The sequence below is a fragment of the Glandiceps talaboti genome, chromosome 3 (assembly GCF_964340395.1).
Source record: "Glandiceps talaboti chromosome 3, keGlaTala1.1, whole genome shotgun sequence".
NCBI classification, from domain to species: Eukaryota; Metazoa; Hemichordata; class Enteropneusta; family Spengelidae; genus Glandiceps; species Glandiceps talaboti.
Genome location: NC_135551.1, coordinates 25,725,956 through 25,749,626, shown reverse-complemented (window position 1 = coordinate 25,749,626; position 23,671 = coordinate 25,725,956). Strand labels below are relative to the sequence as shown.

General features: G+C 36.7%; 3 protein-coding genes across 4 annotated transcripts; 2 read left to right on the top strand and 1 right to left on the bottom strand.

The window, feature by feature from the left end:
- Nucleotides 1–1,324: 1,324 nt before the first annotated feature.
- On the top strand, nucleotides 1,325–4,069 carry LOC144453901 (autophagy protein 5-like). The gene has a single exon (XM_078145254.1). The coding sequence runs from the start codon at nucleotides 1,380–1,382 to the stop codon at nucleotides 2,175–2,177; it is 798 nt and encodes a 265-aa protein (XP_078001380.1). The 5' UTR covers nucleotides 1,325–1,379; the 3' UTR covers nucleotides 2,178–4,069.
- Nucleotides 4,070–5,237: 1,168 nt separating this feature from the next.
- Nucleotides 5,238–10,772, top strand: LOC144432769 (uncharacterized). Its single transcript, XM_078121046.1, has 4 exons — nucleotides 5,238–5,331; nucleotides 6,873–6,993; nucleotides 7,575–8,293; nucleotides 8,778–10,772. Exons 1-4 carry the CDS (start codon nucleotides 5,308–5,310, stop codon nucleotides 9,159–9,161), a joined length of 1,248 nt encoding a protein of 415 aa, XP_077977172.1. The 5' UTR covers nucleotides 5,238–5,307; the 3' UTR covers nucleotides 9,162–10,772.
- Nucleotides 10,773–10,842: 70 nt separating this feature from the next.
- LOC144453900 (U3 small nucleolar RNA-associated protein 14 homolog A-like) lies at nucleotides 10,843–22,612 on the bottom strand. 2 transcript variants are annotated; one of them, XM_078145252.1, is made up of 13 exons: nucleotides 22,581–22,612; nucleotides 21,833–21,944; nucleotides 20,951–21,018; nucleotides 20,050–20,111; nucleotides 18,733–18,878; nucleotides 17,617–17,772; nucleotides 17,031–17,153; nucleotides 16,380–16,474; nucleotides 15,800–15,923; nucleotides 14,982–15,059; nucleotides 13,526–14,391; nucleotides 13,151–13,250; nucleotides 10,843–11,175 (listed from the first exon to the last, which is right to left on the bottom strand). In XM_078145252.1, the coding sequence occupies exons 1-13, from the start codon at nucleotides 22,604–22,606 to the stop codon at nucleotides 10,867–10,869; spliced, it is 2,265 nt and encodes a 754-aa protein (XP_078001378.1). In that variant the 5' UTR covers nucleotides 22,607–22,612; the 3' UTR covers nucleotides 10,843–10,866. The 2 variants fall into 2 exon arrangements, with proteins under 2 accessions (XP_078001378.1, XP_078001379.1); XM_078145253.1 differs by having other exon boundaries at nucleotides 20,951–20,988.
- Between the last annotated feature and the right edge of the window lie 1,059 nt (nucleotides 22,613–23,671).

The following is a 23,671-nucleotide window of genomic DNA, read 5'->3' as shown; positions in this document are numbered from 1 at the left end:
ACCAATACAATAGCCACATTAGTATCAGAAATCTTGTATAATGTAATAATTTGTATGTTTATCATATGATGTGGATTTCATGGTATTCTTCTGTCATTCTAATACTTCAGTCAAGTGATTGAAAAATGTGAAAAAGTGCAAATGTGTGCTATGAAACTGCTTCGTGATGAGTTAGATTCCAAAGCATACAAGAATTACAGTCGAACAGTTCAGAGGTATTATCTATGTGTTAAAATCTTTTTGATTAATTTATCAAAATCATTCTATGCTATGAATGAAAATAATTCATTCATGTGAGCAGATACAAAAACAGGAAGTTCAGTTTGAGTTGTAGCATTGTTCTTATCATTGGATTTTCACCAGCTAATGTAGCACCAAAAAGAAGAAATCATGTTTATGTTGTTTGCGGTTACAAAATGGAATCATTACAATGTAACTTTATGATCGTAGATGTACACACAACAATACTGTTAAGTGGTCATCGCGTATGTTGAACTTTAAGGGTAACATGATGATGTAGAGCAACAATCAACCATAGACAGTGCTCCACTGTCTGTGAATCAACATACATTTTCAAAATACAATACTTTTCAAGTTGTAGGTATGTTCAGATAATTACATGAAGGACCAGCTGGCTCCTTTCATATAGGTTAGTCCTAATAGTAACTATTAGTTACGGCCAAAACACTGGTCTGAGGGGAACTGAACAATTACAAGTATAGTATTAGTACATCAACCACTACATGATGTAATATTTGCTTGTAAGTTGTAAACAAAAACAAAGATCATGGGAGTATTGCAACCCGCAAAGTACAACTACTTTCCGTGATGAGACCTCGATCGTGACGAAAGCCTTAGACCACGAATGTTTTCGCCAAGTAACAACTGATCTTATGAAAGCTAATGTAAGAAATCAACTCGACTGATATATTTACCTTTCCATGATCTCAACTATGCTTGCTCGCTCGTCGATGTGAGTAGAGAAATCACCAACAACCGGACTGTCATCAACAGATTCGAACTTGCTGCTGTTAAAAAATAATGGTCCATGACAACAGTAATTCATGGAGCAAATTGGATACTCTGGCAAAAATAAAAAGGGAGCATGCAAATCCATGCAATTCAAGTGAAAAGTAATCACAATCGCATGATTTCAACCTGCCAATGACGGTTTTATGTGATTTGCCGAACTCGCATTCGTACCCATTCGGAAGACTTCGAATCTGATGATGAACGTGTGAAGCCATCATCATATTGAGATTGAGCTTAGGGGTCAACTTTTGAAAGTGAATATGAATATGAATATGATGGTAGCTTCACACTCGTGAAACGATTGACTGAATTCGTGTCTCTTTTTTGTCGGTCATAACTCAGAGGATATGGCGGATGATCGAGAAATTCTAAGAGACATATGGGAGGGGCGTCTCCCGATCGCTTTTAGTTTATCTCCAGACGAAGTCACTGCGATGGAACAACCCGAACCGTACTACATGCTTGTTCCGCGACAAAGCTATTTGACCCTTGTTACTGACAAGGTGCAGAAACATTTCAAGAAATATGCTGACGAAGAAAATGCTGGCGAGGTATGGTTTGAATACGAAGGACAACCGATAAGGTGGCATATACCAGTAGGTGTTCTGTTTGATCTCTACGCCCATAGAGCTGCTCTACCATGGAATATAACCATTCACTTCCAACAATTCCCGGAAGAAGAGCTAATACGATGCAAAAACAAAGATGTCATCGAAGCGCATTTCATGTCGAGTGTGAAGGAAGCCGATTGTCTGAAACATCGCAGTCAGGTAATCAACGGCATGCAAAAGAAAGACCACAAACAACTATGGATGGGACTACAAAACGATAAATTTGATCAATTCTGGGCAATAAATCGTCGACTTATGGAACACACTGCAGATGAACCTTTCAAGTTCATTCCATTTCGTATTTGCCAAGTTGATAAACCATCGCAGCAGAGTTTGTTTCGGCCAGTTACTGATGACGGAGAGCCTGTTACACTGGGAAATTTACTGAAACATGTCGGAGTAGCAGAAAATCCTGGATTTAAAATATGTATTCAGGGAATAGAACCACCACTTGATACACCCATACAGTGGCTAAGTGAACACTTAAGTCACCCAGACAATTTCCTGTACATTAGTATTGTGCCTAATACATGAACCACTCATTGTCACCAGCAGACTTGAGGACAGTATGACTGGATTTCAATTGCCATAGTCACTGTAAAGACTTATTACTGTACATGTATACACCGTCGGGCTGTGGTCCAGGCTCAATGCAAATCAATACTGAAACATATACCCAAATTTTTGATATTAATTTAAATCATACCATAATCCTCATTAGCAATAGTTTGTACTGTGTGACAGTATGTGGCTAGCTATGTTGCATTTCATTACTTCCCATTGAAAAGAACTGTGTACAGAGTATACAGCCATTCAAAGGATAGAAAGATACATTGGAAACTGTAGAACAGTGGACCGACTATTCAATGAACCTCCTATACATTCATGTTAGAATCAGAATAAAATTCGGAAATGTTTTCACGTTTTATGGGCAATATTTGAGGGACTGGTTTAGTATACATTTAACTGGAAATATGTCGTGTAAGTTATGGTTTACTCTGAAGGTATCCAGTCAAAACGTCCCCGGGTCAAAACGTCCCCGGTTTCCATAAGTCAAAACGTCCCCGGGTCAAAACGTCCCCGTCTTTCCATTTTCCTCGACCCAAACTATTTGTGTGTGAGTGTGTGTGTGTGTGTGTGTGTTACATTATATCCTTATTTCTTACTATTTCTTACATCACAATACAGTAATGTGACTGCGTACCCACCTCAGGTGCCCAAAATACATTTATGCGGCTCCCATGGATCGGCTAACACAAGTGCTAATACGCTTCAAATACTTGAATGCTGCGATTGATCAATGTATTTAGCACATCATGCAAATATAGTTAATCGTGATGAACGAAAGTAGTATGCACTGGCAAATGTAAATCACGAACAGAAAATGGTTCGGAATATGGGCATCGATACTTGACCGTGTTTTAGGGAAGGAACGGAAACTGTTACACAGTCAAGTCTCTTGGTTAAATTTTGGTCATACCCGAGGACGTTTTGACCCGGGGACGTTTTGACCCGGGGACGTTATGACTGGTAAGCACTCTGAATACCCACAAACATGAACAAGATGTGTAATGTCAGGCAATCCACTCTTTCATATATGACCCAACATTTGAAGTATAAAGAGCCAACCTTGCCTGAGGATGCAAACAGTCTTCAAGTTAGGGGTCTTATCATTGTTATGGACCAACACATCTCCATAGCTCTGTCATTTTATTTCACATTACAATGTATATCCATAACATAGTTATTTAGGATTATACAATGTGTAACTGTAAGCCAAGTTCTACACTCTCAAACAGAAAGTAGGGAATTTATAACCTGGTTCTTGTATGTCACAAAAACGTGACTATGTCATCAGTTCTGCTGTACTCAAAATACGACACAAAATATTCAGAATTGCCATTATTTTCAATATTAGAAAAATTAACTTGCTTAGTGTTTTGTTGACTCGGAATGGCAAGGCCCCTTATGTTACTCATATTGAACTCAACTGAACAGTCTAAATACATGTATATGTAAGCTGTGAACATAACTGATATTATAATGATGTGTAAATATTGTGTTGCTGTATTCCTTGCAAAGTACAAAATTCTGTCTTTATTATACCTTGTGTGCAGTACTTGTAAGCCTACATTTTCTTAGACACTAACCTATGTGTTACAAACACATTGTGGAGACATTAAACATTTGTTATTATGAAATGTTCATTCTAATGAAGCACAGTTATGCCCTTTAATTAAAACAGATGAAGTTCTTGTGGGCCAAAAGAAGAAAACTGTATTTTCTTGTGAAACACCACACGAGTAAAAGAGAGGGAAACACTCAATGTGGATGTGTGAGTAGTACTTGTTGTGTACTATCACTGGAACTTCACATTGACTTAGAGGACATCTGGTGAAGCATAGCATGTACTGTATTGAAAATATATTTTTAGGGATAACGTCACAGGTTGTGCATGTTAAGAAATGTTCATAATGAAAAGGTTCATACATACATACATACATACATACATACATACATACATACATACATACATACATACATACACACACACACACACACACACACACACACACACACATACATACATACATGCATGCATGCATGCATGCATGCATGCACTCCTGCCTGCTTGCCTGCCTACATGCATGCATGCATGCATGCATGCATACATACATACATACATACATACATACATACATACATACATACATACATACATACTACATACATACATACATACATCACTGTCTAAAGTACATAGATTCATTCATTCTATATGTATGATCACATTAAGAGGGGGAAAATGTCTTTAAAATATAGATTTTGAAATTAAGTTTAAATGAAACTATGTTTGATAATGTTTAAACTGGAAATCTGTATGGAGAGATGTTAATTAAATTGTGAATTCAATTAATTTATGGAATGTTATGTGTCATATCTGTGACCTGTGCCAAAGTGTGACAGTGGATTGTTTGTTTGCTTGACTTTCTTGTTATGTTGATATTAACTGACACATTAAGAGGGGGAAAATGTCTTTAAAATATAGATTTTGAAATTAAGTTTAAATGAAACTATGTTTGATAATGTTTAAACTGGAAATCTGTATGGAGAGATGTTAATTAAATTGTGAATTCAATTAATTTATGGAATGTTATGTGTCATATCTGTGACCTGTGCCAAAGTGTGACAGTGGATTGTTTGTTTGCTTGACTTTCTTGTTATGTTGATATTAACTGACTGAATAGATATATTGACTGAAAGATTGGTGTTATTCGTATAAACTCATGACAACTTTTTCATATTTCAATGGAGGGGCAGGGGGCAGAGGATACTATTCACATTCGGATCAAATCCAGGTTAATAATTTACTCAGTGAGATTGCATTGACATCAAAATTCCACCTGTGCAAATATTGGTGATCTCGTTTATACCCTTTAGCTGTTAAAATGTTGACACAGTGTTTGAAATATATGGGATTTCCTCTACCCGTGTTGATATTAGCCAGTTTAATTGTATTTTAGAAAGTGGCGTCATGACTACGCCGGATAACAACAAATGTTATTTCCTAGTATATTTCCGGGTTCACACATTTCATTTGACGGACATAGGCTGGTTTTCTAGTTGTCTGAGTTTGGAAGAACTGACTGCTGGTTTTGACAGAATGGCGCATTGTGAGAATATGTCAGTAAGTATCTAAGAACTCATATAGTCCCACGGGGTCACCTCAGCTATTAAAAAGGGTATAATTTACTCAGACCTTGTCATTTTTTTGAAAAGAAGCTCGTCAGATGCGAAACTTTGATCATGATTAGCAGATTAGCAGACATTCGAAAGAATAACGTTTTACGGTCAAATTTGTCCTATTCCAGCCGTGTTCACATGGTTAATATGTCAAAGAAAAGGTAAGATGGGCAACATATTTGTTTTCGTACAAAATCCTTCCTAGTCCTACTCAAGATATAGTCAACAAACGAATGTCTATGATTAAACTTAGCTTGACCTCTTGACAAAGTCTCTATGCACAATGCCTTTTAAGGGTTATTTTCGAAAATACCTAAATACTAAAGGTTGTCAAATAACGTGTAGGGAAATAACGTGCAGGGAACACGTGGATTGCTGTTTTCCTAAAGAAATTATCACACGAATCTTGCTACTGTAAATGTATCACTACACGCTCTATACTGTAAAATGATTTTCCATAAAGGTAGGGGAAATATGTATTCACGCCAAAATATTGTTATATTTAGCCTGTAGACCAAAAAAATAATCGAAGAAAAACTATGCATCTCTATAGCAGGGAATGCTTCTGATGTGTTATGGGATTCCATGAGACTCTCTGGAGAGGGGTTCTGCTTAGGCAGAAAGCATTGCGTTATTTGGGCGATTCCATTGCATATAGAGTAAATTTATCTTTCTGTACGACATTGCTAATTTCTTTTTCGAGTTCCATAAAATGAATATCACTAAAAGTAAATTTAATTATACGTATTTTCCTTTTGTATCATTTGAGTTCTATTCATTTAATAAGTGTGATTTTGACAGGTAAATAAATTTACAATTCTATATCCGTCCATGCCAAGTATCACATTCCTTTCCTGCAAGCGCCCAGTGTAGCTATCTGAACCCATTCAGGGCCAACGACTTCAAGTGTTTACACTGTCGTTCTTCATGTTCTTACATGGTTAGTTTAGCCATATACAACAACCTTAGCTTCTATCAACCATGGTTCTAAACCTGTCTCAAGCTGTGCTAAAACTACGTACTGACAGCTAGTTTCTATATTGATCACAGGTCTAAGCTTTCACTCCGAGGTGTTTAATTGTAAACAAACTGTTGATAAGGACAAGGCAGGCTTGTCCATTACACATATTGGATATGACACACACACACACATGTAGTAAACTTGAAGTGTCTGATGCATATACTTTAAACACACTTAAACACCAGAGAGTGAAAGATTACACTTCTGATCAATAGAGAAACTGGCTGTTAGTAGGTAGTTTTAGCACAGGCTTAGAGCCAGGGTCAGTCGAAGGTTGTTGTAACAGAGGTATACCTTTATCACCCATGTGTAATCTGCCACATTTAACAGTAATAGTTTTATTAGTTTGTGTCAATCTTCGTAAGCCGAAACCTCGAATGCCGCTGTAGTACAATATTTTGCAAAGACGGGATCATTGTCTTCCCCATACATGACTTGTATATGTCTGATGTTTCGTACTTCAGCTGGATGATAAATCTTTGAGTGACTGCCACTTTGTGGATGATGAAGTCAAGAAGAGAGATAAGGGAATTGAGGAACAGTCTAAGACATTGCCAGGGGTCACAAATATCACTAAAAATAAAGGTAACTATGTACATCTCAGAGGCAGTCTGTGTACTAGAAAGCAATTTTCAAGCATTTTAGTATATTTCTACATTGTTAGACAACATTACACACCCATAGCAATAATGACCATGCCATAGAAACTACTTAGTTGTAATGTGTCAGGTTTAAACCTTTATTATTCGAACGATTGTAAAACCATTAAAAAGTTCATCCCCACTTTTTTTTAAAAAGTTATCAAAGTAATAGACTGGTGTACTTCATGATTCATCGGCAAATAAAAAAAAACTTAACTGTTTCTAAAATAAGGCATAGGGGACTAATTAAATAAGTAAATCCATTGTAACTATATGAAATATATTACGACTGCTCTTTGAACACAGTCTTTAAACAAAATTAGATAACTGTCAAAGAATGATTGAAATCACATAAATCGTTTTCATTTCAAATAACCAGACAATGAACTCATAGAAATGTTTCTCTTTATGTATTTGTTCTCTCGCATAGCTGGAAATTATAAACTTGGCATGCGACATACTGTTGAATTTTGTGGAAACCTTGTCTGAATTTTAATTTTAAATTGTTATCTTTCTATTACTAAGGTGTAACCTTCCCGGTTTCTGATGTAGAAGTTTGTAAAACACCGATACCACCAACGTCCTACATGAAAAGTGTAACTCCTCGTCTCAAGCAGAAAGTTGAGAGCTGTTTCTATGGCAATTCTAATATTGTCAGTCATGGTAACTTACATGCTTTAGTGGCATCTGTTCATGACGCCTTTCACGACCACTATCCCATTGTATTGAGTCCTGACATGATTTGGTTGTGTATCATGCAAGGTTTATCAATCCACATCAATGAAAATGCTGAGAAGATGAGAAAATATTTTGTGGAGCATGAAGGAAAGAAAGAGATTAGAGTGAGGAGAGATGATTTCGTGAAGGGTTCCGCTACTAATCCTTGGCCTGAGGTTTTTTCTGAATTCTCTGACAAGATCAAAGACGAAATTGGAGATAACACCTACAGTTTGATTACTCCTGACTTCACTACCACTGGTCCATTGGAGAAGGCAGTCACTGATATTGTCTTAATGGAGGCCATGAAGTCCTACTTTAAGTACACAATGTGGAGCTTCTGCGGAATACCTTCCGTCACCTTGGAGGGTACAACAGAAGACTGGATTTCTATCAGAGAGAGAACAGCTAAACTAGCACACTACGATCTAGGCTGGTGGACTACACATCTGCTTCCAGTCTTGGATCAGTTTATAAATGCATCAAAGGGTGAAGTAGACAAATCCTTCTGGTCCAGTATATACAAAGTAGGTATATGATACATAACAGACCTACCAAACAATAATGTTTAATGTCAGGAAACCTAAAGGTTTCATATTGATTTAATTCCAGGGATTTCTAATTACGTGGTTCTAGATTTTGTAAAACATTGTTATTTTTTTCTTAAGAAAACGTCTTTAATATGTCAAAATCCAAATATATAGTATGAATTGTGTGTGATGACATCCATAAATGCAGATAAACCTATATGTTCCTCTACCGACAATGTTGCAACTATCCTGGGGGGGGGGGGTGTATACGTCGATCCAACTTCATAACTACATGTTTAAGTAATGTTAAGTATTTGCACTCGAGTTTGTGATGTTACTCGCAACTCTCGTGAAAGTACGGGCGCAGAGAGCACTGCAAGCACTTGTGCAAATGTAGTCGGGAATCCAAATACCCCGAGTACGACACACTTGCTTTCGCGTGTCATGGGGTTCTGACATAGTATTTGATGATTGATTACAGATGAATGATGAATCTGATGGAACATACATTACAGGTTGGATTGTAACGTTGTTTCCATATATCAGTTATGAAACATTCGGAGACAAAAGCTTCAATCCACAAGCACCATTTGATCGAGTACGGGGTCCCACGTATACTGTCTTTGCTCAAAACCAATGGCTGAGTAAATGGTCAGAAGACTTGAAACCATTCAGACGAGGAGGACTCAGAACTGACATTATCCCCAGTGGATTATCCGCAGCACCGTACATCTGGGAATACTTTGATGAATCATTCAAGATGAAGTTCATCGGTGGTTTTATGGGTGTCTCTCAGGACACTGAATCCCTGGCTCTCCGTCCAGAGTTAGGGTGGGCTGTCGTTGAAGACACCATTGGTGTATAGGGGAGAAGGATTATGATGAATGCACTGATGAATGCTCTGATGATGAATGGGTAGATGAAGTACTGTAGCGGCACGTTTCGCCACGTCGCTCTCGATCCTCCGCTAAAACCGCCACAGATATATCATGTGTAAGCACAGGGCACTCAGGCTTTAGTTATGTTTACGAAAACAAAGAAACAAACACATAAATAAATAAATACTGACAAGCGTCAACAAGAGAGCAGTTACAAATCATTATCAACAAGAATTGCTAAATGTTTACCTATATGCGAAATGGCCATAATAATACATACCCCACAAGGGATATATATGTGACTGATCCCTACCAAATGCGAGTAGTATATAATCATGAATTTGACTTCTGATTCGTAAAAATCCTAACAAACATGCTTAGATCGCACATATTTACCAGGTGCAATTGACGTCATAGTCACAGCAGGTCAACGTTTTCTAAGCCTTCACCATCATGCATTGAAAAATCTTGTTTGATGTTCAAAACTCCTGGGCACTCAATTTGTCTTAAGTACATTTATAATGTCTTTAGTACAAAGCATCAAAGACGCATTCATATTACTTCTTCCCTAATACATCCATGAAGACACAGATGTCAGCTGTAAATAAATATCACCACCTGTCATGTAAAACTACAATACTTCATTAACAAAATATTAATCAGACATAATGCAGTGACAATTATTGACCAGGAAGTATTTACTGAATGATATATATACATATAGCTAACTTTTTTATTAGAGGTACCATTTTCTCAGTATACGAAGGTTAGGTTCACAAAGTTGACATAATTAAAAGTTATGCTTCCTCTAGAGTGTCGAAGACCGACATAGTTTTGTCTCAACAGTTAGTTAGTTTGAGGTACTACTTTCTCAGTATATGTAAATTAGTTTGACAAGGTTTACAGTAAAATGGTTTCTGAATGTGTATTTTGTAGTTCTTGAGTTATATAACAATTGTAACTGTCGATTATTAACTACAAATATGACCACATTTAAGTCAAATTAAAATTTACCATGAAACAAAGTGGGGTGCATATATACCATATAATGTCACCTTTGTGCCAGATACGAGCTATCGGATGTTGCATGTTAAAGAAATGACATATTATGGATGGACAAACAGAATTTTGAGCCCATTACAAAATTATTCTATTCATGGTGATAGTTGGATAGTTTAGATCCCATAAAAAATAATCATAACAATGTTCTCTATGATAACTATCTACTCCATGTATAGTCAAAGTGACAAATTTCACATATAATCTGGCTAAACCGCCTACTTGCATACTTCAAGATATTACCCAATTACCGAAAATCATTAATTATATACCCATATATATATATATATATGTACACACACACACACACACAATATATTTACTGACCTGATGTTGCACTGTTAACAGCACAAAAGCTAGTTAGAAGTTTTGGAAACTCTTTGAGTGTTGCTGGACTCTCCCAGTTTCTTTTGTGTTCATATACATTTTATTATTATTATTATTGAAATGTATCTTTTATTAATTATTTCTAATCAACATTTTGTCACTTCTATCCCAAGAAATGAAGATTTTTAACAATCACACATCACAATCAAAATAAAACAACATAACATCAATTCTAGAAGTTTATTTCAATAAAATCTTTAATGATACATTTTAATACAGATATTGACCACCAAATTTTAGAATATATTATCTTTCAGATTTTTGTCGTTTCTTTTTTTCATTTTGTTTTCTCTTTCTCTTCTTTGTCTGATCATCAGATAATTTCATACCCCCACTTTCAGTAATGTCCCTTCCTTGCTTAGCTTCGGTCTTCTTTTTATTCTCCAATGCCTCCTCTGCTGTGATAGGAGGAATAATGGTGCCGAGTTTTGTCGTCACTTTGGGTTTTGTCAGTTTCTTGAATGCAGATTCTGTGTTCCAAGTTCGTCCAATTGGTTGACGAATACTTCGCTCGAATTCTTGTACGCTGGTGTACGGAAATGGAAGTGCATTCACCTGAGAATTTGATCAAATGAGAACTAATTAATATTTGAATTTTATGACTGAGTAAACAAATGTGACGTGAGAAGGGGAAATTGTTGGATCAAAAGTAGAATTGTGCAAGAAATTACCACTCCTAGTTTATATGCAAATTAGCAGCATAATTACAAATTTTGGTCAAAAAATTAAAACTCAAAACTACCAGGCAGACTGAGCTGGATTGTGAAGGGATATTTCTAAAGGTGTCCATCTGGGAGCATAATTCATGATGTATTCACACAACTATTCCTAGCAACCATGACCACACCAGATTCCTAGCAACCAAGACCATGTCCATAGCAACAGGCAAATGACTAATATTGATTGCAAAGATAACAAGAGACAAGTACATGTACACAAGAGAACCTTTCAAAAAAAAACGATATATGCCTAGCAACCAAAAGCATGCCCATAGCAACAGCAAAATGAGAGTCCAGTTAAAAAATATCACTACTTGGACTTCAATAGAACAAACACTCAAAAACACATATGTCTAGCAACAAGGACCATGCAAATAGCAACAGGTCAATGACAGTGCCTATTACAAAGATAACAAGTCATTGGGAATGACATAGTCCCCGCTATGATTGGGTAAATTACAATTGGGGGGGGGGGGACGACCTGTTCAAGCATGTCTGAGTTATGGCTTTGGACATGAAAACTGCACCAACAAATTGGCTGCCAGGCAGCCATATTGGATTGTATCACAATGAAAATGGATATGCACATGTATGTCATAGAACACTGTGCTAGTACCAACTTTGAATGAGATCTTTCAAGCATGTCTGAGTTATGGCTTTGGACATGGAAAATTCGCAAACAAAATGGCTGCCAGGCAGCCACATTGGATCGTATCATGAAACAAATTGACATGTATATGTATGCCATAGTATGTTGCCCCTGTACCAAGTTTGAAAAAAAATCGGTCCAGGCATCTCCAAGAAACGGCTCCGGACGGACGGACGGAACCCAATCCATAAGTCCCTGTCCCCGACTTCGTTCGGCGGGGACTAACAACAATGATGGGTAGACATGTGAACAAACATTCAAAAGTGGACCAAACTGTGCCTAGCAAAAAAGATTATCAAAAATACTAGCTCGTATACTGTATCAAGGTGTCTGATACTGTAAACTTAGACATTTTCACAAATAGAATATTTTGTGTTTTCAGTCTTCAGCTAGTTCTCAAAGACTAATTTGTACTAATCACCAGACTGATGTTGTGTTCATGTACAAGTAAGACATTTTAGTCACTACTTATTTTTGTATTTTTGTTGTCTATCGAAATAAGCGAAAATAAGTCATTAGTGAAAACTTCCAGGTTTACAGTATCATTCTTCTTTGTGCAAAGGTTACTATGGATTAAATCAAGAACTCAAATGACACACAAGTTCATGTGTGGTATACGCGGCATTACTGGTACTGGTACTGGTGTATTCTTTTCAATTGCACTTTCAGTGAAAGTGCAGCCGAAAACATAGTGAGCACAAAAGCAAATACAATGAGTACACTGGAGGACAGTTCATCACAGTGAAGAAATCATTGCCTCATTCTAAAAAATTCTTTCCAAAATTGCCATGTTTCTTTGCCTGACTCGATGGAAGTCTAGCACTGCGCTGTTTCTTCACCTGACTGGACGGAAGTTTAGCACTGCTGTTTCATCTGACTCGATGGAAGTCTGGCACTGTGCTGTTTCTTCACCTGACTGGACGGAAGTTTAGCACTGTGCTGTTTCATCTGACTCGATGGAAGTCTGGCACTGTGCTGTTTCACCTGACTCGACAGATGTCTAGCAGTGGCCTGGTTCTTCACCTGACTCGGCGGAAATCTAGCATTGTGCTGTTTATTCACCTGACTCGACAGAAGTCTAGCATTGTGTATTTAATACTGGCAATAAGTTGTATTCATTCAAAGATTACAACAAAGGGAACAAATCATATCAGATACCTACCTGGTGCATAGCTATCATCTTATCTCTGTTCTCATTAATAATAACATTTGGAAGAGATCGATCTTTTCTTGGTGCTTGAGGAGCAGCTTTGATGGTAAACCTGCATCAATTAATGAATAGAACAGAAGATCTGTAGTAAGTTCAATAATCTAAATACATCAGTGTTTGGCTAAGGTTTCTTTCAAAGCTCAAATGTATTCAAGTTGATCAGCATGCCAAGAATGTACTCATTTCTCAGACTGTAACATGGGGTGGACTCAAATGGTTGCAAGACAACTACTTTTCGTTTCTCTGTTAGAACATGATTGTAAATTTATTGTTACATCTGGGAATAAATACATTACTACAAATTATGATAAACTTATCTATACTTACCTTTTCTTCTTTTTCTTAGACGGTACAATTCCAATACCTCCCCAGTCTCCCCACCCGGGCAGACTCAGATCTAGCTCCTTAGGAGCATCTTCTTCTATTTTGCTTCGTTTTTCCCGTGAAAAATCTGCCACAACATCATCCTCTGCAAAGGCCTCCTGTATTTGAAGTCTCTGGTCTTCTTCCTCTTCTAGTACATCCTCAACAATGGCTAACTCGGGATTTTCTGATCGTATGGTCTTTGCTTCAATTGTAAAGAATTTAGACGGATCAACATGAACTTCCTCCGTGTGTTTTTGATCGTTTTCAGACTCTCCAGTTCTTTCTTTCGACTCGCTTCTGACTGCTGTCCTAAATTTCTGAATATCTTCCATATCTATTTCACTATCAGAACTTTCAACTTCTTCAGTGTCATTGACATCAATGTCTTTCCGTTTCACATTTGGTTGCCATGGTTTTATGTCGGCCTTCTTTGCATCGGCAAGACCCTCGTTTTCATTCTCATCACCAGACTGTTCCTCATCAAAGAATCTGACTTTACGAGTAGGTTTTGGATGATGAGTCATAGAGGTATCCTTCTCTTCTTCTGAATCTGAACTCTCGCTATCGTGATGTTGTGCTCGTATTTCTTGCAACATTTGCCCACCTTTCACAGCATGACTAACTTCTTCCTCGTCACCCTTTCCCGGACGGGAATAACCCGAGAACCAGGGATTATTAATATCACTGAGACTTGGTTTGACAGAGGCGAGTACATCTTCATCTTCGGCACCCATCTCCTCTCTGTCAGAATCGGACTCGATGGTCTCAGCAATCTTAGTAGTTAGATTTTTACTTTTCTGCAGCTGATCACTCACAGCTTTCACACTCTGTAAAAAATATACACAAACATGGTGACCATGAAAGACGAATCATTAAACTATTATTGCAAGATGTTGATATTTGCTTTCAATGGACATCAATGTAATGAAACTCACAGTAGCATATTGCCTCTGAGAGTGAGTTTCCCTCAAATCCCTGCACAATTAAACATATTCAGTGCTTATACTACATTGATTACAGGGTGATTATATCCACATGAAAAAGTCTCTGCTGTCACCAACTTGTGTAATCTACCACGATCAATAACAATAGTTTTAGTTTGTTGATAGCATGTTTTCCAAAGTAGTACATTTCAAAATATATAAACTTCAAGAAATTGTGTCATCAAGTTTACAAATATTAAGGGTAGGTAAATAGTCCATGTACTAGCCAGTCAAAGCATTCTCTACAGGAAATAATTACCAAATGATATTACTTCACTTAGCCCATGAACACCCCAATCTCTACCTTACTCATCACATCATCGGTATAAGCAACAAAATGATGTTATTATACTTACCCAATGAACACCCCAACCCATACCTTACTCATCACATGATCCCTAATAAGTACAGCAAGGTAATATTAGTGTACTTACCTCTGGGTTATACTTGTTGTATCTTGATATATTCTTGGCCCACTTTCCGGTGTTTTTATGTTTCAATGTTATCCTTTCCTGTGAAACAACAAGGATAGAATTCTTAACACTTTACATGTACAGCTGAAATTGGAATTCAGAAGTACAGTAAGTGAATGTTATGTACACCTTGGTACAGAGTAAACTTCAGCCAATTGTATTGTATTGCATCGCTTTATTCTAACTAATGTATGAATAATAAACCGCACACTTACAGACACTGAGCACATGACAAATAGCTCTTACAGCGCTAATGAGAAGTCTTGCCCCGCCACTTGATAAAACATTATACCTGAATTCAGTTTTAAAAGACTAATATTACACTCAGCAAGAATGTACTGAAAAACTTACAAATCTGAATATTATTTGTATTCTAACTTACATACCATTTTGCTCATACTAGGTCAAATTAGAACTAAGAAGGTCAACTTTTTTTCACAAACCTACAGTAATGCAAGTGCAGCACAGGGAGGGCAGTCATGGTATCAACCAAGAAATCTGATGATATTTATTTGTTGATACACCTATTATATTTCAGGTAAAAAGAAACTAAATTATACATCTTTGTTCTTGAAGTTATTGTGGCATTTAGGAAAACATTGCTTGTGTAGAAGATTGAATTCAAAGAACAAGATGTTATATCTTGCCATAGTATTTGATTCCATTTTGCCAACCTGACACTTGATATGTACGATTTCAAATGATTGCACCACACAGTGAAAATAAATGCTTTATCGCAGTGTTACACGGGTTGCCATAGTATTAACAAACAAACAAACCTCGGCTCTGTGTTTCTCAGTTTTCTGTACATATTGTTCATAGGCTTCAGGATCAGTTCGTTCCAATTCTTCCAACTGTCTCTTCTCTTGTCTTTCCCTAGCTTTTCTCTGGATGCGATGATATCTAGATGTGGAAAATAAACAAAATTTATAAGAGAGGAAAAGTTTTCAAAAAGGAAACATTATTATGAATATAAACTGCATGCAAAGTATATTTATTAGGCAATAATTTTCTGTATCACTCTTTAGTGTGCTAATGTTCCAAGTATGGTTCCACAGACTAGTACAAATACAAAGCATGGGTGGCCACAGGTGAGTATTTGTAGTCGACAGAATCACCCTAGCTATCACCTGAGTCACAGGTCTTCGTCAGTGAAGACTTCACATCCCTGAAGAACACCTGAGGACCCAGGTTGAAAGCTTGGATTTATCCAAGTATTTTGACACAGTACAAAGTTTTGATGTATTTGAAAATTTCTAGTTGTCTTTAAGTGATATCACAGCACTTTCCTAATGTATTTTATACATAATGGCAATAAAAATCCTATTACATTTGAAAGGTACTAAAATTCATACTTACTTTTTACTTTTAATTTTTTTCTGTCTCCTACACTTGGCTTCATAATAAGACTGCAAGGCTCTCATTTTTTGTAATTCTTTCCGTCTCTCTCTTGCCTAGAATGAAAACTTAGAGGTCTTAGAAGAAGACAAGAACCCCTCAAATAATTTACTTGTATTTGACTATTCAATGAAATTGATTTTTTTTCCAGGGTTCAACATAAAATCTACTAGCAAAGAGGTTGTATCTGATAAAATAATAATAGGGAGATAGATGCTTGATTTGAAAAGTGCCTGTCTTTTTTGTACTTGAGCTACTGTACAAATGGTGCATTTTCACACCAAATATGGCAAAAATGCAGTAAAAAGTGAAATTAGCAGCAACATGAAGCATGTGTGTATGCCTCTGTTCTGTATCACCTTTGTACAAGATTTGATCAAACTTACCACTAAATGTGTGCAAATAGCACAATATGTAAGAAATGGCTTGATTTTGATAACTGGCTGTCAAGGTCATGGGAAATGGTCAAGGTCTTAAAAGAAAGCTTTCCCCTAATAACATAGGAGTAGACACTTGAATGCAATCGCTATGTATTACAGTGTTTTGAGTTGTGTGTCTTGAACAATTCTTCCAAAATCAGGGGTTGGAAGAGTGGTTGGGGATTTCACATACCTCTTCTACACTCATAGCTTTCAGTGCCTCTTCTTCAGCCAAACTAAGTTCTTGGTCTTTTCTTTCTGCAAACTTACTACCGTGTAGTACAGCATAAATTTCTTCTTCCAGAGAGTTCCCAGGCTGTGAAGAGTTCAAAGATTAAGAGTCAGTTGGGCAGCAAACATGAAGTATCAAAGGTTTGGTGATTTTGTTATGCATGGTCTAATGTAAAATCTACTACGGGCGTTTTTATGGTTCCTAATTAAAATTTATGACAGAAGGTAAGGCTATCTATGCAAAATGGTTATTTCTATAAGAAGAAAGTTGCCTTAAGATCAAATTATTCGTTTGAAAATCAAAGTAGAGTATATCACCCAATACTTTCAACATTCTGTAATAGCTGTATATCAACATGTTACAACAAAAGCAGTAGTTTACCTTTAATTAATAGCTAAAAACTGGCTTTCTGCAGTCACACCTCCTTCATGGAAAGCACTGATTGTTGTTTGGGAATATACAATCATTGTAGTTATATTCATACCTGACTAAACATCACTTAAGTTGAAAGGGGACAAATATATTCACCCAAGGTCTTGTTTCTTACCTTGAAATTCTTGACAAAGTTTTCAGTTGTTGCAGGTTCTGATTTTTCTTCATATAGAGGATATGAAAGGTGTTCAGCCCTTCTGTTTGTTTGAACAACATGTTCCCATTTAGAGATCGCTTTAGTTGTCTTCTCATAGGCCAAACTTCTCTCAATCTATAATGATAATATCAAGGGGGTGATGTGAAGTTATTACAAAGTTGCCACTGATTGGAAAATGTAAATATATTTTCTCACTCAATACAGCCAACAGATGTACTTGTTTCCTTTCTTTTCTAACCAATCAGAATGAACCTTCTAAAGTACTTCGCATTATCTGACCAATCAGAATGAACCTTATAAAGTGCTCCACATTATCTGACCAATCAGAATGAACCTTATAAAGTGCTTCACATTATCTGACCAATCAGAATGAACCTTATAAAGTGCTTCACATTATCTAACTAATCAGAATGCACCTTATAAAGTACTTCACATTATCTGAACATTAAAGGTACTAAGATATCGGGCGATTTGCATAATCATAATCATGATTTATCGATCACAATAATGATTTAGGGTTTGATTAGTTCCAATCACAATCATGATCGGTAATCATAGTAATCATGCCTTGAACCATGATTGACATGTAATGATTACAAGATGACGGACAATGTAATATCATAAGAGTTCTGTTCGCATGTGGCTGACGGCAAGTGAGAAATGATGGAAAATATTATGTAAATAAATTGTGTTCGGTGAGATTGGTAATTTGTTATCACTGTAATCATTTTGACTGTGAAATCGTTTAACTTACAGGAAATGCGTGGGATGTTTTGAAATGTTTAACTGTCAGTAATCATGACCAGGATTGAGCGTTTTGTTTACAACCTCAGTCCCAGCAATGACATCAGACTAATCACTATCATGATTGAGCAAATCCAACACACACCAGGCTTGTAAGCCATGACTGCACTAAATTGCCCAATATCATGCACATGGTGCAACCAGATTTGAGTTTTTCAAATTTTACAAAACACAAAAAAAATTTCGACTGCAAGTAGACATTTTTATTAATATTAGTAACTATGAACCCAGAGTTCATGAACATTCACTCTCATAATTCATATTACCTACCCTATCAGCTTGTACTTGGGGTAATGGTGTCTCAACTCTCTTGTTTTTCTTCTGTATTTTCTGTAACTGTTTCTTCAATTCACCATGACTGGTTGTAGATTTTAATGTCCCCAACAGTTCATGGATTCTCACTTTTTTACCAGTGACTGAATAGAGGAATAAATGCAAGAATGTTGAACAGTGAACTACATGTAACTGTACAATACATACACAATAGTCAACTTTCATGACCTTTTTTAAACCCTGGATTAGTATGTCAAGTGTCATTTTTTGAATAAAGATACATTAAATTGTAACATGATATCCAAATGCCAAGTTCCCTGTTACCACAATACCTTTTCCAAGAACAAAGATTTTCATATTTATTGGCTTCAAAAGTGAGCTCAGATAATGAAAAGATTCAAAATTCTTGCTCTGATTGAATACATGTACAATGCAGTGTATTGTATACTTGCATACCTCCAGGAACACTAGCCCCATGTACATGTAGGTCGTCCTACCTGAGGCAGTTCCAAGTCCTACCTGAGGTAGGATAGATTTGTGTCTACATGTAGGAAGGTTGCGGCATAAATGTCACGCATTCTGTCAGACAGTACATAGGATGAAGTCAGGAGGGTTTCAGGAAACCTCTCAAGGGTGTCCCAAGTCAGGACGGTTTCAAGACGGTTTCAGGACGCGTTTGCGTCTACACAGGCTTCAAACTATCCTGAATCCTACCTCAGGTAGGATTTTTAGTGCCATGTAGGTGAGGTTACTGATCCCATGTGGGATGGCCCTCACTGGACCTTTTGGGAGATAAGTGTTTGCAGTAAAAATACAATTATTTATTAACATGCGGATGTAGGTCACAGAAAGGCCATAAAAGTGGTGAATTGCATTGAAACTAGGGAGGGTAAAGTTAGAACATATCGTGTAGGGTCTATGGTTAGAACTAGGCTATTTTATTTTTGTAATTAGAAACGTGTATTTGACCCACTTCCAGGAACAAGATTTGTAATGTCAAATGTCCACTGTTCTACAGGTGTCCCCACAATGCAGTGAAAAATCATGCATAGGAGTGTATATACGAGTATGGCATTCTAAGGGAGATGGTGGTCCACAGAAAGTACACATGTACAGTACAATGGCCAAACCATTCCAAGAGTGCATGATTTACACCATTTGGGTGGCCTCTACATGTTTGCACAACTCACATTTTGTCTTTAAAGTATTTACCAAGTAGGAAATCATGAAGCATACTGTCGAGTCAAAGTATCATTTCACAACAATGAAAATTTAGTGTTTATTTTACTGGGCTAAATGTGTTGTAATCCTCACCTGCACTGGTATTTAAGTTATATACAGACACTTCCTGACTTGGCTCTGATCTTGCACGTTTTCTGTAAAACAGTGATGAATATATGAATATAGGTACATACAGATACTGTCAGTTACTGACACAACAAAGACACACTCAGACAATGTAAGCTACACCAAAAATGTTCACTACTACTTGCAGCAAAAAGTTGTTTTCACCATGTACTGACACAGACACAGACACAGACGCAGACACAGACAGACACAGACACAGACACAGACACAGACACAGATACAAACACAGACACAGACACAGACACAGACAAAGACACAGACACAGACACAGACAAAGACACAGACACAGACACAGACACAGACACAAACACAAACACAGACAGACACAAACACAAACACAAACAAAACACAAAACCAAACACAAACACAAACACAAACACAAACACAAACACAAACACAAACACAAACACAAACACAAACACAAACACAAACACTGTATGAAAGCTCAACTGATCAGAAAATATTAATATACTGCCACAGATCAAGTTAAAAGTGCACATACTTGAAGAGTTATTTTATGTCATGACAACTTGTGTCCAGTACATGTATATAACTCTTTCTGCAACTTGTGAAATGCGAGTCAAAGTATTTTCTGGCTGAATGATGAATAATATAATTATACCAGCACAAGCAATATTTATGAAAAACAGGGAAAAGTAAGTAATGCCGATTTTGAACATTTTGACTCAAATTATGACCCCAGCAGAACCACTGACAGAGACATGCAGGGTATAAATTCCATATTTTTTGTTCAACTTGGCTTGTGCATGGTGTAAGGTTTATTAATAAATTTACACACACAATCACACCCCATTTGTACAACCGGTCCACTCTTACTTATACTTACTTTGTTCTCCCATCCAATGCTCCAATAGCATTCAACAACTTCTTGTGTTTTAATTCCTTCTTATTTTCCTGAAAGAAAGTTATTTGAGTGAGAAAATGAAATGACAGATATTAAAAGTACACTGTGCAACTTAGTGATAATTATGACATATAATGAACAAAATATGAAATTCATTCTTTTTTATTTGTCTTTAATGTAATCAGTTATATTGTGACTGCATTATGATTGATAACAAAGCAAGTATTTTATGAACAAAAACACTTATAGAATGTTTCACTACAGCTTAAAGGTCAGTTGGGATTAGGCTTAAAATTTTGATGTGAAAAACAGTTGTCTGACAGAGCCAATTAAAAACTTCGTCCAGAACAAAAGAATGATCCTATTTTGTGATTCTAATGGCTCCACTGATAAGATAACACTTACGCAAGAACCTGGTATTGAATCCCTGGTCTTTGTAAAAAATTGTAAATTTGTCATTTCTCGTTGATGTAACAGTCCTCCAGCAGTTGGCTAAAGGATTGCATTCATATCATTTCTGTATTATTGTGGTATGTTTTACAATGCTTGCTGTGGCATGTTGTTATGCAATATAGATTGATTGATTGATTGCTTGCTTGCTTGATTGATTGATTGTAAACATAATGATAAATATTCAGTTATTTGTTTTTCTTGTCTTCTGACTTTACTCCTTTTCCACATATTCTCTCGACATTTCTTATACCTTTATCTTCCCTGTACTAAAAGTAACCATACAGTCTTCATTATGAAGTCTATACACTAATTTTACTTAAGAAGTTGAGCTCAAAATTTTCAATTTGAATCTAATTCTTTTTTTAATTTTCTAGGTCGTGTCATTTCAAGTTGTTTGACCTTTGACCTAACCTGTTTATCTTTGATGTCTTCATCTTCATCACCATCTTCTTCACTACTACTGTCAGTGTCTCCATCAGCACTGAGGATGTCATCATCATCATCAAATTGTTGTGTAGTGGCACTATGATTACAACCAAAGTTATCAAAATGAATGTCCACATACAAACAATTTGAAACATTCTCACTATATATGCAAGCTTTCAGGATGAATTTGCTGAAAGACACAGCTCATTTTCTACTCTCTTGTGCTTTTTAACAGAGATCCCAATAAACTTATTACAACTTGACATTCTGCCTCTCCCACCTCCATTACCAGGTTGTTTAGAACTGAACATCTAGACTTAAATCCATGCTGTCAGGTTCTACTGTGTATAATAATTAACCTCAGAAAGGAATCCATGCTGCCATGTTGTACTGCAGCTAGGGCCTGGAATCTATGCTATCCCGTCTTACATTACTATAACATAGAATCTATGTTGTCAGGTTCTACAGTAGCCTCTGACTGGAATCCATGCTGTCCTGCTCTACATAATTACAGTCTTGTACCATGCTGTCCTGTTGTCAGGTACAGCCTGGAATCCATTTCCATGCTGTCCTGTTCTCCCCAGCCTGCCTGGTCTACCATACATTTAATCTTAACACGCTTTACAACTCTTTATAAATGTATGCTGCATGTACTTTGCCACTATAATCAGAGTACAACATTTTGTAAGGCAAAGTTTACTAGTTTACAGGTGTAGTTACACATTTATCTTACCTTAGGAGATCAACTGCGCTGGCCATTTTGTCGGTGAACAAGTCCACGTGGGGTCATGAAGCACGCCCTCTGTAGGAAATCACCTTTTTGCGACTGTAGTCGTGAAACATTAAAATTGTCAATTTTGGGAGAAAACCCAAGTTCATGTTACAAAAATAATCTTTAACATTAGACAAAAATACACTTATACCAAAATATTGTCGATTTAAAACAAGAGCTTTGAAATTATTCAATTTCCTATTGTCGCGAATCCTTTACGAGTCACTGTCCCTTTAACTCCATCACAGTATCAAATATGGCGGGGAAGTCGTCAGTGCTAGTGACGGTCAACACAAACTAAAATATCCCTAAGCCAGATAGAACAGTACATATACCATGTCAAGTTTGTTTGAAGGTGAGTGGAAGAATAATGATATTTCCGGTACAGAACTCTGAAATGCTTTAGTGAAGTTCCAGTGCGTATGAAATGGACGCAATTGCAGTCTGGCAAGAAAACGAGAAAATGCGTAGGAAAGATAAAGTGCATGCAATCATAATGGCCAATGTTCGTACAGACTCGTGATATGAAGATAAATAGGCATCCTCAAATATAAACGACTTATTGCTCAGAAAGACCTCTTGGTTAATTTTGTAAAGTTAATTGACCAAGCACGGAGATGTGTGATGGACAACAACAAAGAATTCTAGACCATGTATTATTCTTTGTTGTGCATCACCCTCAATGATAAACATAAGGCTTCATTTGAAAGGTCGACGGATGTTGATATTAATGTCGACATGCAACCCTTTCAAGTAGTCTATCTCTTTAGACACTTGCTTGCCGGTAATTGCAAATTTGTTGGGATGAGGAAGAGGAAAATGAATTGTTGTGAATTCACCAATGGCAATGTGTGCATGTATTTTTCTAAGACTAACAGTTATCCTGTGGTCTTGTGGCAGACTGAGTAAGTCAGGACTCGATTCTGACATTGTCCCTTCTGCCATGGATATATTATCGTGGATCCATTATTCAACAATAGATCCATGGTATTATGCATCCCTGCTTATACGGAAAAGGAAAAGGCACAACATCACAATTGATTCCAGATTAC